This window comes from Engystomops pustulosus, chromosome 8 (assembly GCF_040894005.1).
Source record: "Engystomops pustulosus chromosome 8, aEngPut4.maternal, whole genome shotgun sequence".
NCBI classification, from domain to species: domain Eukaryota; kingdom Metazoa; phylum Chordata; class Amphibia; order Anura; family Leptodactylidae; genus Engystomops; species Engystomops pustulosus.
The window spans coordinates 30,492,110-30,507,816 of NC_092418.1; the positions used below are offsets into that span (position 1 = coordinate 30,492,110).

General features: G+C 42.3%; 1 protein-coding gene across 1 annotated transcript; it reads right to left on the reverse strand.

The window, feature by feature from the left end:
• Positions 1-684: 684 nt before the first annotated feature.
• On the reverse strand, positions 685-2,926 carry LOC140076052 (parvalbumin beta-like). Its single transcript, XM_072122580.1, has 5 exons — positions 2,836-2,926; positions 2,189-2,257; positions 1,746-1,878; positions 1,458-1,567; positions 685-1,109 (listed from the first exon to the last, which is right to left on the reverse strand). Exons 2-5 carry the CDS (start codon positions 2,247-2,249, stop codon positions 1,084-1,086), a joined length of 330 nt encoding a protein of 109 aa, XP_071978681.1. The 5' UTR covers positions 2,250-2,257; positions 2,836-2,926; the 3' UTR covers positions 685-1,083.
• Between the last annotated feature and the right edge of the window lie 12,781 nt (positions 2,927-15,707).

The following is a 15,707-nucleotide window of genomic DNA, read 5'->3' on the forward strand; positions in this document are numbered from 1 at the left end:
TGTAAAGGACAGGTAGGTGCTGTGTTATATATAGTCATGTATGAGATAAGGTTGCATGCGTTGCCCATAAGGGGATAGTAAAAGTAGGGGTTGTCTAACAAGTTGGGGAACACTAATATACAGAGCATTAACCTGAGCCCAAAGCTAAATTTCTAATAGGAACCCCAACTACAATATACTAAGTGTCAGACTTTATCAACCCCTAGGATGTAGACCAAAGTAGGCTCCAAGTTGGATTGTCTTCTACTGGTCTTCTACGAGGGTTCAGTATTGTATTAGAACATGGAGGATCCTGTGGGGGGTCAGTCCAATATCAGTGGCATCCTATATGGACCCCACAATCTCTCAACCCCAAACTGCTGTTAGGATTGGGGATCGAAGGGTAGATCAATTACTGTTTAAAGTTGACCACACACTTAGATGTCTATCTGCTAAAGCAAACTATTTTGTTGGGATTGACCAAGCACCTAATGTATATGGGTGGAAGGGGGTCCTGAATTTTCCCTAAAGGCTGATGTAAGGGAGATAGGGATTAGGCATTAACCCTGTTAAGGACATACCCACCACTAAGCTGAGCTGCATGTGTGTGCTGGAGCTGAGCAAGATAGCTATCTAAGTATGACCAACCTTTTGGGATATTGAGGTTCCCTCTACAAACCCCCTTAAAGGAAATACAATAAGAACTGATTCCAAAACATGATTTTATTGATAGCATTGTGTTTACATTGTTCTTGTTACCTTTAGCACATGAAGCTTTTGGTATCATCAGAGTGTAGAGTTACAAAAGGTGTAATAGTAGAAACAGCCGGCAATGCATTATCAATATAAAAAATATATAAATAAATAGGCTGAGGCATTGACATGTCAATTGTAGCTGTGGAAGCTCAGGATCCCGATGTCAGAGGTTGAAGAGGAGATCGCAGGCAGCGCTGATTGAGGAGGTGACACTGAAGTTTGCGGGAATCCTTCCCCCTTCAACAGGGCAAACTTCGATTTTGTTACCCGGGTTCCATCAACACTTCAGTTTAACAAAATAAATGGGGTGAGGGTTGTATTTCTATGATCTTTCTTGATGAGTTTTGTTTAAGCCTTGACCAAAGCTTGGAACTCTGCAAAAAAAAAATTGAAATGGAGAGAATATTAATAACTTATATAACTTTTAATATGATCAACATGTTGGAGATTAGGATCAAGATCCTTAGTTATTCTAGAAGCTGAGGGGATGTCCTGACCTTCTCCTGTAAGAAGATGCTGAGGGGCGAAGCTGCAGCTAGAGAATAGCTATCAGTCCAATGAGCTGTCAGCTAATGTATAGTATGAGCAGCATAGAGTAGTTCTGAGAATTTCAGTGTCCACCTTCAAGGACCATAGTGGTCATATTCCGAAAAATGATATAATGCTAAATTGCAACATATTCTTAAAAATTCATAAAAATCTATATGTTATATTATATTTACCTTCAACTCCAATTTTGCCATCACCATCTGAGTCACCAGCAGACAGAAAAGCCTTGGTTTCAGCGTCAGTCAGTTCCCTGGCGCCAGCGCTGAAGTTCTTAAGGAATAATCTGGTTATGAGAAAGGTAAGAGTCAAAATTTAGTAATTCAATTCTTACTATGTACTACTACTTTTAGCTGAAGATCTCATAGATATAGACTTATAGACTATATAGACTATAGATATAGACATTTATTTCTACTCCATATACTATGACCATTCCTTGTCAGAGTAATAGTTGTACTCACTTCAGCTCATCTTCCTCAATGAATCCACTCTTGTCCTGGTCAAGGATCTCGAAGACTTTCTTGACCTCAGCCTGGGACTTGCTGCTCAGACCAGACTTGGCAAAGAAGGATTTGTAGTTGAAGGAGTCCTTAGCTGCAAGGGAAGAATCAGGGTTTAAAAAAAATTACAATATATAGACTTAATATCCTGAAAAATCCTTGTATTTTACTAACCATATATATAGTTGCAAACGTTTCTCTACATTTATCACAGACTAATGTAAATTTGCTACTTGTTTATAACATAAAACAGCAACTACCCTCTAAGATAGAACTTATCCTATGCCCCAGCAGGAGGCGCTGTTCTTTCTAACTCCTAACTTGACCTCATGTCCTAGTTATATTATCTTGGAAGATGTGGAGTGATGATAGACCAAGGGGGCTGATAACAGATAGTACTGTACCTTCAGTGCTCTTGATGGCAGCTGAGATGTCAGCCTCACTGAGGATACCAGAGAAAGCCATTTTCTTGTCTGCGAAGAGATAAAACAGTAAAAAAAAGATATATTTCAGGCCTTTTTCATGAAAATGTGCAATGAGACATATACAATGTGATACAACACAACAATATCAATCATAAGATCGCATCAGCAATAGCTTACGACTCAAGGTGGCGCATTCATAGTAATACAATCATCAAATTGCAACAAAATAACAATAATTCAATGATACAAAACATTTGGTATAAAGAAGACCTAATACAAGAACCCATTAAATAACGTAAGAGCTGTAGCATTGGTGTGGATCAGCTATGTAAGCTCTATAAGGAAACAATCCAGGTCCATAATGCTTGTAGGTAGGTTGGTAGGTAGGTAGGTTGGTGATGATGAAGATGGCAGATAACCAGAGCGACGTTGCAAATAGCCGCTGGCCCATGAAAAGTTATTCCTTTGCAAATTGTAGTCCATAAAACATAGAAATCTCCTTCCAGTCTGATCCTTTGTCAATTTTGAATAACAAAAAGGTCTTAGCAGTAGCAATTCTTCTGCTCTTCCATGCTGGACCATGATAGAATCCCAGAGATTGAGAAAGCGGAGAGCAAGTCACTCACCTTAGGTTAGTTTTCCAGTGGAGGAAATCTGTGACTTGTGCTTGTCCCCTCAAGGGACCCGTCTTATATACCCTACAAACACCACCCTCAGACCATATAGAGTAGCGCAGAAGACCCTGTCACCAAGCAATTCTTCCAAAGCTGGGGCTGTAAAAGCTGCTGGCTAATGAGAAGGTTATTTATACCTCTCATGGTTTGGTCAACATCTTATATCAGAAACTGAGGGGCTGGAATAAGCTCCTTTCATGGTCTTCAATTTGCTTAATCTACAAGTGCATATAGCTGAGGAGCCTTGGAGATGAAGCCGGCTGGGGGCAGCATCTCCCATTGCACAGTGTAGAAGGATCCATTATTTCATGTGTCTAAGTTTCTTGCTAGAGAAGAGCAATCTAGTCTGCAGTACTGACGATCACCATGTGGGGGAGCTATGTTAAGCTAAACCGTTGCAAAGCTAAGCTTACTTATTAAATTTGGAGACTTATTAAATTTGTAATTTTTTTATTTTATAAACCAAAGCAACAAATAGGAGGTGGAAATGAAACTTTGCACTTCTATACTGCACAAAAGTGTCCGGGGCTGGTGATAAATGCGGGGAAGTTTTACCCCTCGCTGCCAATGCCCTTTTATTCCCCCCTTTTTGCTCCCCTTCTTACAGAATCCATAACTATTTTTATTTTTTTGGATACAGAGCTGTATAAAATGTATTGTCAATATTTAATATTCCATGCAGAATACTGGGAAGCTGGAAAGAAATGTCCAGTACAGTGAAATTGATGGAAAAACGCATTTGCACCATTTTCTTGTGGGTTCTGTTTTTACGTCTTTCACTGTGCGCTCCAAATGGCACCTCCCGTTTATTCTTTGGGTCAGTAATTTCCCAATCTAATTTATATGGGTTTTATCATATTTTAATACATTTTAGTTAATGTAAATTTTTTGCTAAAAAAAAAAGTTTAATCCCGTTACAGGGTTCACCGCAGGGAATAATCATTTTATATTTTGATAGATTGGGCATTGTTGCTGTTAATGTGTTTCTTTTAATTTTTATTCAAGGGAATGGGGAGAGGGGGTCATTTAACCCCTTTACGCTCACTAATGGATATATTAAGAGGGCTCACAGACATGGGGTTTGCTGCACATTGCATCAAACACCCATCGTTTAACACCTGTGGTACTGATCGTGAGTATTATCCCCTTGATTGGTGCCGGCAAAAATCTTGGTGTCATCAGGGAGTAATTGTAATGAATCCTATATAAAAACACCATAAACTTTAATATAGTAGTATTGCAGTATATGGTAGGAATGATCAGACCATCTAGGGTTAAAGTAAAACAATAAAAAATAATAATAAAATATTAAAAATTCAAAACACCCCCCTTTCCCTGAAACGGATATAAAAAGAAATAAAGAGTAAAAATCACAAACATGTTAGGTATTGCCCTGTACCAAAATGCTCCGTCTATCAGAATATAAAAACAGTTATTGCCGGCAGTGAACCACATAACGAAAAATAGTGCCCGAATGTCCAAAATTACTTTTACACCATTTTACATAACTTAAAAAATGTGATAAAAAGTGATCAAAAGGTCACACAGATCTCAAAATGGTAGCAATAAAAACATCAGCTCATCTCACAACAAAATTACACCTCACACAGCTCCGTACACCATAGTATTAAAAAGTTATTAGGGTTAGAAGATGGCAAAACAAATGAACGATTTCGTACACATTGTCAAACTGTCAATCTGTGGAATAGCCTGCCTCAGGCGCTGGTCATAGCAGGGACAGCAGAGAGCTTTAGGAGGGTCTAGATGCCTTTTTACACATAAATAACATTGATGGTTATATTTTATAGAATTGTTTCCCATAAATCTCTTCCTCATGCAATCCCTTCCCTTCCTTGGTTGAACTTTATGGACAAGTGTCTTTTTTCGACCGTATAAACTATGATAAATGTTGGGCAGCTTAGGGCAACCTAGTAGTTGGCCTCACATAAAAACTTTCTTCTTTATTGGGACCAGTAAATAAAAAAAATTGTCTTGTAAATAAAAATACTGGCCAACTGGCACTCATGTCCTCATAAAACCCGGCATTTAAGGAAATCTACCACTTTGCAAAAGCAAAAAAAAAAACCCTACACACACTTACCTACTCTCTTCTTCATCTTGATCCTGGCACTGATCTTTGACTTGTTAATCTTGACACACCGGATCACCTACAAGAAAGAGACTTATTTAATAATAATAATAATAATTCTATATTTAAATAGCCCCTACAGATTATGCAGCGCTGCACAGAGTTTCCGGTCCCTGTCCTCAATGGGGCTCACAATCTAATCAACCTACCAGTATGTTTTGGAGTGTGGGAGGAAACCAGAGGACCCGGAGGAAACCCAGAAGAGAACATACAAGCTTGACATGGGTGGGACTTGAACCCAGATCCCCAGCGTTGCAAGGCAGAAGTGCTAACCACTCAAAGCAGACCATTGCGCAGGGAACAAGATGTCCGGTGCTTCAGGCTGCTAATTATTCACGCCCCCTTTGTGACGTCACCTCCCTCTCCAGCATGGAAGAGGAAGGTGCAGGGGAGTGCATTATTAGCAACCAGGAGCGCCGGATAGCCCGTCCCTGCTCTCCAGGCTGCTCTATTTGCTAGGCAGTCCTGGCCAGTCAAGATTAGTGAAGACCAGCGCCAGGAGCAAGATGAAGAGGAAAGTAGGTGAGTATATGTAAGTGTTTTTTACTTTTGTAGAGTGGTAGATTTCCTTTGCCTACGCCTATTTGCTGTGTCTGTGCCTCCCCAGAGCCACCGTACATTTCTCCTATAGGCTCCTACCTGCTGGAATACAGCACCAGAATAGTCACAATATGAGCTCCATTATTCTAAAATAGCAAGTCCAACAGCTGTGCTGTGAACTAGGAGAATTACTCCATAAATCCTCCTTCCATAAATGTCACTTAAACAAGTAACCATTCTAATTTAAATGTATTCTCTATTGGATACAAGATAGCTCCTAAAAAGTGGGGGTCTGACATGGGGGCTGCCATGATTATCTGATATTTATTCCCTATCCACAGGATAAACATCATTACTGACACAACTCCTTAAGTGTGACCAAGGACATACTGCAGGACATGGGTGTGGAATGAAAGGGAGGCCATAATGGGGACAGTACCAAGATCAATAAATATAACTTTATATACAAGACATTACAGGGAAATAACATGATCAGATGAAAGAACAGCCTAAAATCCAAGAGATTTATATCTCCTGTGTAACCCCTTCCTTCTCATAGACTGTAATCTCTCACAAGCAGGACCCCCGCTCCTATTGTTTTATATGATTATGTTTTTAAAGGGAACCTGTCATCAAAAATTGACCTAATAAACCACTAGCAGTATGTTGTCAAGCAGCTGAACACCTTCCAGATGATGTTTCTTTCATGACCCAATGTGGAGGAATCATCAAGAAAATCTACTTTGAAGTGAGATGTAATTTGGTTGCATAAAGTCAAGGAGGCGGAGATTTTAACACTGAAGTCAAGCTCTCCCTACCTCAGAAAGTCCCTTATACTGTAATTGGTTCTGTAATTGTAAATGGTCCTACATTTAGTGACATCACCTGATCTTCTTATTGTACTGCCCCATTGTACTGCATAAAAAAATGTAATTGGTAAGTTTTGTGTTTCACAGAATGGGAGAATTTGTCAAAAATTCTGATCTTACACATTTTACATCTTCAAATTTTGCAGACCTCCCAAATTTCTAGAATCTCTTTATGATGACATTTTTTAATGCTTCCTCTTATTGTTTTAGGATGTTATGAGGCTTAGAACTTCAGATACGATTTTCATAAAGATCGCGAAGGCTCACGTTTTGAGGGACAACTCAGCTTTCAAGTGACTTTGAAAGGCCTAGATAATAGTAAAACCCGGCCTATAAGTTACCCGACTATAGAAACTACACCCCTCATCGTATGTAAAACAACAACTCAGTCTGTTAACCCTTTAAGTGTTTCACAGGGGTTAAAACAAAATGAAAGTGTAAGATTCCAGAGTGTGCGCAGGCACTAGCGGAGTAGACACTTCATGATCCCTCTGTGCTATGAGATGCGGTGTGCTGACAATGTGCTTAGATTATCATGGTACAGGGTTTAGCTACACTTTCATTTAGCTTCTGAAGATTCAACTAGTGGCTGAAAAAGTGAGATGAGACGGAGACGCAATAAAACACAGCTCTGCTGCCTAACATCAATACAACACATAGCTTATTTTGTCTGTGTAGTTGCTGCAGTGTCCTCTGCAGCCTTCAGCTGGACAGGATGTGCCTGTGTCTCTAGTAATCTCTGCCTCCTGCCCCTCCCCCTGCAATACAAGAGAAACTATTCATGTCAAAGGTATCTACATGACCATAATCAGGAGTTTATGGGGATATCCCAGGACAACCCAAACGTAAACACCAACACCTATAAAGACAGGTTGGAATTATATCTGTGAAATGCTGTATTTTTGTTAATAACACTGAATTAGAGAATGGGGCTCATTTACTAAGGGTCAGGATTTGACAAATACAAAAGACGGTCCGACGCGGTATTGGCTACATACCTGCAAAGCCTAACAAAAAAGTTACATGCAAACTGACATATGGTATAAACACCATAGTTGTGCAAACATATAAATCGCATTGGCTTTAACAACCCAATGGGTTTCAACGTTACATAATGTTAATGGCAGTATGGCTACCTTGGGTAGAGGATTAGCAATGTCTATTTCCTAAAAATAAAGGCATGAAATGCAAAACATAATGTCCATTTCCTAAAAGGAAAGGCATTAAGTGCAATATATAGTAACCTATTCTTTGAAGTAGCCGACTAAAAGTCTCTCAGAGATCTCTTGCAGGGAGAGTCCATTCTCTGGGCACAGTCCTTTAGGCAGGAAAAAGTGTAGTAAACGACAAAGGGTCTCCTCCACAGATGAGGGACACAGTCCTTTGATGGGGTAGATCTGCGTCATCAGAGGTGGGTGCTATCATAGCACAAATGGGGAAAAGTTCAGGACAGTTTATGACTTTAATATATAAGGGAGAGTCCCAGGAAAGTTTCTGGCTCTTAGCAAGGGTTAGTGGGCACAGCCCAACTGGGAGTAGATAGCAGCAATAACATATTTACAATGCAGCAAAATTAGTGGGCTTCAGTCCAGAAAGCAATCAGGATCCGTATCCAGTTCCGGATCCCGTGGTAAGTCAGCAGCCGGCTGCGGACACCCGGTGGCAGTTCCAGGAACTGCAGCTTCGTCAGCATTCTCACTGATCTCCTGATGCTCAGGGGCGGGACCGCCGGCCTCCGGGGTGTCGGCTTCTGCAGCTGGTGGATTCATAGGACCCATCATCACAGACGGATCCAAAAGCGCCAAGCGCCCTTTCAGCCTCCAACTCTTTCGGGGCTGGGTCATCACCCCATTGAAACAGAGTCGCTGGAGGCTGACCCCACACTGGAGCCTCGGGTTCTTCTCCCTCCTCCTCCTCCCTTCTCCCTCCTTTGTCAGCCTCAGAAGAACCGTGAGAACACAACACACTCGCCACCGGGGAGTGGCCACTGGGGTATTTTCCTGGACCATGCCCGGTCCATGGCACCGCTGGGTAGTAGCTGGAAACTGCAGCCAGGAATCCTCCTCGTAGAGGTTCTCGTAGGCCTTCTTCTCAGGATCGGGGATGCAGATCACGCCAGCAGCCTAGGGTCCTTGGGGTCCTTTCTGAAGGCTAAATTCAATCCACTCCCTGGCTCCCAGTCTTCGCTCCGGCAGGTCAAGCCGCTTCACAGACCAGCGGGGAATGAAGACCTCCCATCCGGTGAAGTCCTGCATGGCGAAGTCCTGTGGGCCGGTTGTTTTGATCCTAGGTGCCCTTCTTTGACCGGCCTGCCACGAAACGCTGGGCCTCCTTCTCGTGTCTGTGCTGATCAGAGACAGCATCTCTGAGATGCCGGCGGAGGGTCTCACCTCTGCCCTGAGGCTGTGGAGGTGTCGATGCGACAGGCTGCTGCTCGGGCCCTGGGCAGCAGAATGGTAGCCGGGAGAGGTAGTAGGTAACACCCGGGTAGTCCATGGCACTCCATCACTGTCCGAAAGGTAGGCCTGCATGACAGAGGCTCGGGTTATGCCACGAAGCAGCCGGTGTCCCGCAAAGGGTCTTTGAACTGGTTGGGCAGAGACCACAATCACAGTCTCCAAGGCTTCAAGGAACTGCGGTTCCTCAGCAGGGGGTAGGGATCTAGGACCGGACATTATGCCAACGACCTCTCTCCACAAAGTCCATCAAAGTTCTGCCATTGCGTTGAAGTGTGGTAGGAAGTCCTCTCCGAGCCAGCGGGTGAAGTCAAAGTGGAGTTCTGGCAGGCTTTATTTCCTCCTGCATCAAAGAGCAAGCAGGTGAGGTAGTGCCATTTGCGCATGGGCAGAGCTCAGCGAGTAGCCTGGGTTTCCCGCCAGTGAGGATTTTAGTGGGTTAACGCTTTAGGTGCTGCAGCACCGGATATAGCAGGGCTGACACTGTTCTTTTGCAAGGATTAACCTCCTGGGTGCTGGAGCAGCGCTCAACAGCACATGGTGGTGCATTAACACAGTTTATGTTGTAGAACACAATCACTTGGGCCTTAACCCAGATGGCAGCAGGGTCAGGCAGCACAGCCTTTTAATAAAAGGACAGTCTATAGTGCCAATATAAGGCACAGAAGTAAAAATCCTTTTTGTGATGCCACTTGACACATCCCCCACCGGGGCCTAGCTTTTTCTTGTGGCCTGTAGGCAGCCATGGCCCAAAATACTGAAGTGGCTGGTGATTGCAGCCTAGGGCGCACTGATGTCCCGGTGCTCTATATAAGGGGACCGGAGGGCTGTCCTACAGTCTGGCAGGTCTCCAGCAGGTGATGTGTGCAAGAAATATGGAGGGAGAGGCTGATGTACTGGTTCTCCCTGGGGCAACCCCTGAGTGTCTGTAAGATAAGTCCCTGAGTGATGGATGGGGAGCCCGTGGTGGTAGACAGCCTTATCCAGGGATCAGACGGAGGCAACATTGTGCAAATTAACTCACAGTTCTTTATTGAACAACAGGTAGCAGGCAACAGGCTTAAATGGTCAACAGCAGATTCTGGTACTGGAGTGGTCCTGGAGAGGGGTCCTCAGGAATAGCTCACCAGCCTGGTAGTAGATCTAGGTTGGGAGAATTTGGGTGGAGCTGTGTCCAAACTGTAGAAACTGTAGCTCTGGGTTTGAGTCTCCTGACTCCAGTCCTGAGATTGGGTTATCGGTCAGTACTGAAAGTGTACTGAACACTGTCTCTCTCTTCACTCTATCTATCTCTACATACTGGACTGCTGCTCTGTATAAAGACCAAGAGGTCTAGAAAGCATGTGCTAAGACCACCTTAAGATGAAATCAGACCATGTGCTCCTCCCTGCCCAGGGGTTTTATACTCCCCTTGATCAGGTGGTAGCAACTCTCCAATCACACTCCAGTTAACAATACAGCCAACTCATTGGATAGCATCATACACCCATTTAACTATTGCCTGTTCAGGCAGAGGCTACAGCTGCTGATTTCCATGAGATCTCCCTGCATTATACCTTGGGTGAGTTGATCAGAATCCTTAGATGGATCCTGACAGGTAGAGGGCCTTATTTGCAACTACCCCCTTGACTACACGTTGGCAGGGGTGTTGCACTTGTATTCCCCAAAGGGGTCCTGCACGTTCATTCTCTCTGATTTCTATTTGTTAGCATGGTCCACCTTCTTATTTCTGGTAAGCCTTTAAAAGGACCGCTACCACTAGGATGATGGATTGTAAACCAAGCACACTGACATACCGATGTGTGCCCCCTCTGCAGGATCCACTCTCCTTTAAGCTTCTTATGTCCTCGTTTTCATGAAAAAAAATGCTTTAAAATTATGCAAATTTACCTGAGCGGCTCCCTGCTCAATTTACACCTATGGAGCCCCGAGCCCCATAGCCTCATTTTGACAATTGTCAAAGCCTGTTTTTGTGAAAACCAGGGCATAAGAAGCTAAAAGAAGAGCAGATGGGGCACACACCAGTATGTACGGGTGCTTGGTTTACAATCCTTCATCCTGGTGGTAGATTTCCTTTAAAGTTCTTCTGTTCTTCATAATGGTCCCTCCGCTCATTTCTGGTTCCCTGATCTGGAGTAAATGATAATAAATCTATTGGAGTCCCTTCTTTTTTGGCCTACCCCACATTTCAGAAATATAGGACAAAATGTTGCAAATTTTAAATGTCTGATATCCTGCAGCACCACTAGAGGGTACAAATAGCCGCAACTCGGGTGCCATACAATGGGCTGGTCCTCCAGTTTTCTGTATCCAATGAACAAGTGAGGGTATAGGGCAGTGGTGGCGAACCTATGGCACGGGTGCCAGAGGTGGCACTCGCAGCCATTTCTGTGGGCACCCAGGCCATCACCACAGAGTTCACCAAATAGGACCAAATCCACCAAGTCCCAGGTAACTTAAGAGTTGCTGCTCTCAGCGCTATTTTAAAGCAACACTCCATTGGCTGTTAGGAACTGTGGGAAAAGGTGTTGAACTGCAATCTGTGGATGTCATCCTGCTGGACCAACCATTTTTCCTCTACAGAGAGACCCTGGAGAGAAGCTCCAACGAGAGTCTGAATTTGCTCTCCTTCTTTCAACTGTATTGGTTGCCTCAGGGGGCTATACAATTGAAAGATGTGATGAACAGGTAGCAATAAGTTACTGCTAAAAATGCCATGTTGGCACTTCACAGTAAATAAGTGGATTTTGGCTGTAGTTTAGGCACTCCGTCTCCAAAAGGTTCGCCATCACTGGTATAGGGTAAAGGTTATCAAACAGCCCTGATGGGTCAGAACTTTATGTGGGTTGTTGTTAAAAGCAGTAAATGTCCCCTCTATTTTTATTTTACTGTGAAAAATGCAACTAGTTCCACAAGCCTGACTACCTAATGGTTGTCAAAACTGCGTCCTCTCTGTGTAATGGAGTCTCCTTCAAACTTTTATTTAGCCTGATCATGGGCTCTTAGCGTCACTACAATGTCCAAGTCCGGACATTGTTCTCATCTCGGAAAATGTTCTCTTGTTGAGAGGTTCTTGGCAATACTATAATATACTGCGGATATGCTGCTCCTTTCCTGACAAGCAGGACAAAAAGCTATTACTATTGGCTGCTCTGCATTGAACAGAGGGTCATCTTGTAGGGTTTGTGTCCAAATTTGTGTCCATCAGCACTTAGTTCACATTGTGGATAAGGGTCAGGGAAAAAACTAAACTCCTAAAGGGGATTTGTCTTTACAGGAGGGCAGAGTCTTATAGGCAATGGATACAAATCTGAGGATTCTAGGATAGGAAATTGCCCTATAGTGGATAGGGACATTGGGGGTCATTTACTAAGGGGCCGATTCACGTTTTCCCGACGTGTTACCCGAATATTTCCGATTTGCGCTAATTTCCTCTGAATTGCCCTGGGATTTTGGCGCATGTGATCGGATTGTGGCGCATCGGCGCTGGCATGCATGCAACGGAAATCGGGGGGCGTGGCCAAACGAAAACCCAACGGATTCGGAAAAACCGCCGCATTTAAAAAAAATAATCTGTCGCGGAGCCTGCACTTACCTTCACTCAGCCCGGCTCGGTGAACTCCAGTGCGTTCCGATGCTTTTCAGCGCAGCAGCGCCACCTGGTGGACAGCGGAGGAACTACCTTAATGAATCCCGGCTGGACCCGAATCCAGCGCAGAGAACGCGCCACTGGATCGTGAATGGACCGGGTAAGTAAATCTGCCCCATTGTTACACAGTAAGAATTCCAGCTGATGCTAGAACTTTGTAACTAAATGTCCTCACTCCATATTTTATGCTTATATTTTATAATTATTTTAAGTAATGATGGACCCTTTATGATTAACCCCTTAACTATCACTGTATTGCATAGTAAACTTTCAGCTGTGAGAATAAAATCTAAATTAGTTTTTGGCATCTGATCACATCGGTGCACCCCCAACCTCCTGATCTCTGGGACTCGGATCCACTACTGCTAATAAGGGATTTTAAGGTGTGAGTAGTTTGTTTTATTTTACTTTTTACTTTTTTTTGTTAAAAAGTGAAAGAACCCCTTTAAAATAAGCCTGGAATGGAATGAGAGAAATGTTTCTACTAAATGGCATAATCCTATTTGTAACTTAATGGACAGGTTATAGCTGAGGGAGATGGCAAACTACAGTCCCGCATGTTCTCTAACACTTAGATATGGCTTACGGATACAACGATTGTCAAAAGATGAATGATTTCCTGATTTGTGGGCTCATTGTGGAACACTTGTGGGACTTGTCTTACACCACTTATTTGATTATTGGAAAGGCAATGGGTAAGCAGGAATGGTTTTCCTCTTTACACCAGGTTCACCAATCCAACTTTTTTTAAAAAATCACAAAGATGTTTGCAATCTCTCTCCAGACGGTGGCAAAGAGAGTGGTGTAACATTACAGCACAGACTTCACGTGTATAATACAGCAACACAGATTCCAACTAAATTCCCCTGATGATATATTGCCCCAAGAGGTATTTGCAATGAGGAGGCCTCTCCATATGTCACGCTGTATGTGAACAGACCAGCACAAATCTGCTGACAGGGTCCATTGAACGCTGTGTGATTGACAGAACAGCAGATGGCGCTGTAGCTCTAGGCAAATTTTCTGCATTCTGCATCTTCTATTCCCATCAGTCCATCTACAACAGGTCCAGGGGTAGAAAGTTTATCAATGGATGTACAAGGGAAAACCTTTTAAAGTTTTAATAATAGTATTGCTATTATTATATATTATAATTTGGTATAAAATGCTAAAGAGATAAACAGTTCTTATTGTTGGCTATTAACAGTTTTTAAACACCAAAATTTAAACCTTTCCGTAGCAGGTTTTCTGATGTTCTTGCTTCCATATCTTTTAGGTTTTTTCTTCCGTTTACATAACCAGATGAGGGCTTGTTGTCTGCAGGATGAATTGTACAGAACTTCCTATTGGCACCATTTAATATTCTGTGCAATGTAATGTGGTGGATTTAGCAAAAAATGCACTTTTTCTTATGGGCCTTGTTTTTATGCCTTTGAATGTATCCAGGAGACGTATCCCCTTTATTCTTTGGATAGGTACAATCACGGATATAGAACATTTTTATAGTTTGGGATCCAGGAGATGTATCCCCTTTATTCTTTGGGTCAGTACAATCACGGATATAGAACATTTTTATAGTTTGGTTATGTCTTAATTTCTTTAATAACTTATCTTATTCTGAACTAACATTTTCATACTATGTCGTACAGAGCTTGGCAAAGAGTCATTTTTTTGTGGAATTGAAAGTTACCACCGAGGTGTAAGAGCTCATCTATAGAAAATTGCCTTTAAATCCATATGCAAATTAGGTTAGAAGTCACTTTTTGCCTGAGATGAGTAATTTTTTTTAGAGGGAGACAGTCACTTCAGGTTTCCCTAAATCAGGTGGAAAGATCAATGGAAAGTATTTATTCTGACTTGTTTTTTGTAATTTTCTTTTTGCATGTATTTAGATTTTTTAGCACCTTTTAGGGAGTATTTACACATTTTTTGCCAATTTTTTTGCATCAAGTTATTTAGTGGTTCGCCCGTGCGTGTGTGACTGTTGCAGTGTTCCTTATATATCTTTGCAAGATAGATGTTTTCTTTGATTGTCACCTTCCTCATCCCCTAAATTTGACCAAATTAGAGACTTTTTAGGCGCAAATCTAGAGCTGACCCATACTTACTGCCATACATGCGCCTAAAAAGTTCCAAAAATTAAAAAACTGTGCAAACTTGGAACACCCAAAAACGGAACAGCATCCGACGGAGATACATAAGAACCCAACAGCAGACATATTTGAAAAGAGGCAGCAGAAACACAATGATACATGAGCCCCACGGAGTTGTAGAAAGTCAGTGATAATAACAATTTCCCAGATATTTTAATACAGAAATAGCTTCTCCATGCAATATCAATTTTTCATGATGTGTTGTTCCTCTATTATTCCTCCTAGAAATACAAGAATACATTGAAAGCTGAGTGTTACCATTTACTTTTATATCTATAGCAGTCTGACACTGGGAGGAATGATTGAACAATATCGCCCCCCCCCCCCCCCTAAATGGTAACACCCATTTGCCTAATTATTGTGAAATTTCTAGGAGTAATAATGGAGGAACTACACTACATAGTTATAAGGGCATTTTCTTCAGCATTGCTTTTAAAGATCTCGGGCTTGTGTAATCCCCTCTCCTATGACCCCACCCCCTTCCTTCGCCGGGTGCCTGGGTGCTCCTGAGTAATGCTTCATCAGCTGCTTTTCAATAAGTCAAAATGTACAGATGAATCCACTGATCATAACCTTCTGCATCACGTGGTGACAACAGGTGCACTTTTTGGAACTCAATATGGACAACAATCTGCTTTACTTTGGAGACTGCCTGATCTCTGTCTCTTCTCAGTTCAGCCACTAGGTGGCGCTCTTGGAAGACATTTAAATTACACTTCCCTTATGGTAATGGTACTTATGATATTTTCTATTCTCTTGGATACATAGTCACAAATTTTTATTATTGCAGATATTCGTCGTGTTGAGGTTGTGGCTTTGTTGTTCATTTGTAGTGATTTATTGATGATTTATGGTGATTCCTTGATGATTTTAGTGATTTCTTGATGATTTGTAGTGATTTCTTGATGATTTTTGTGATTTCTTGTTGATTTGTGGTTATTTCTTGTTGATTTGTGGTTATTTCTTGTTGATTTGTGGTTATTTCTTGATGATTTTAGTGATTTCTTG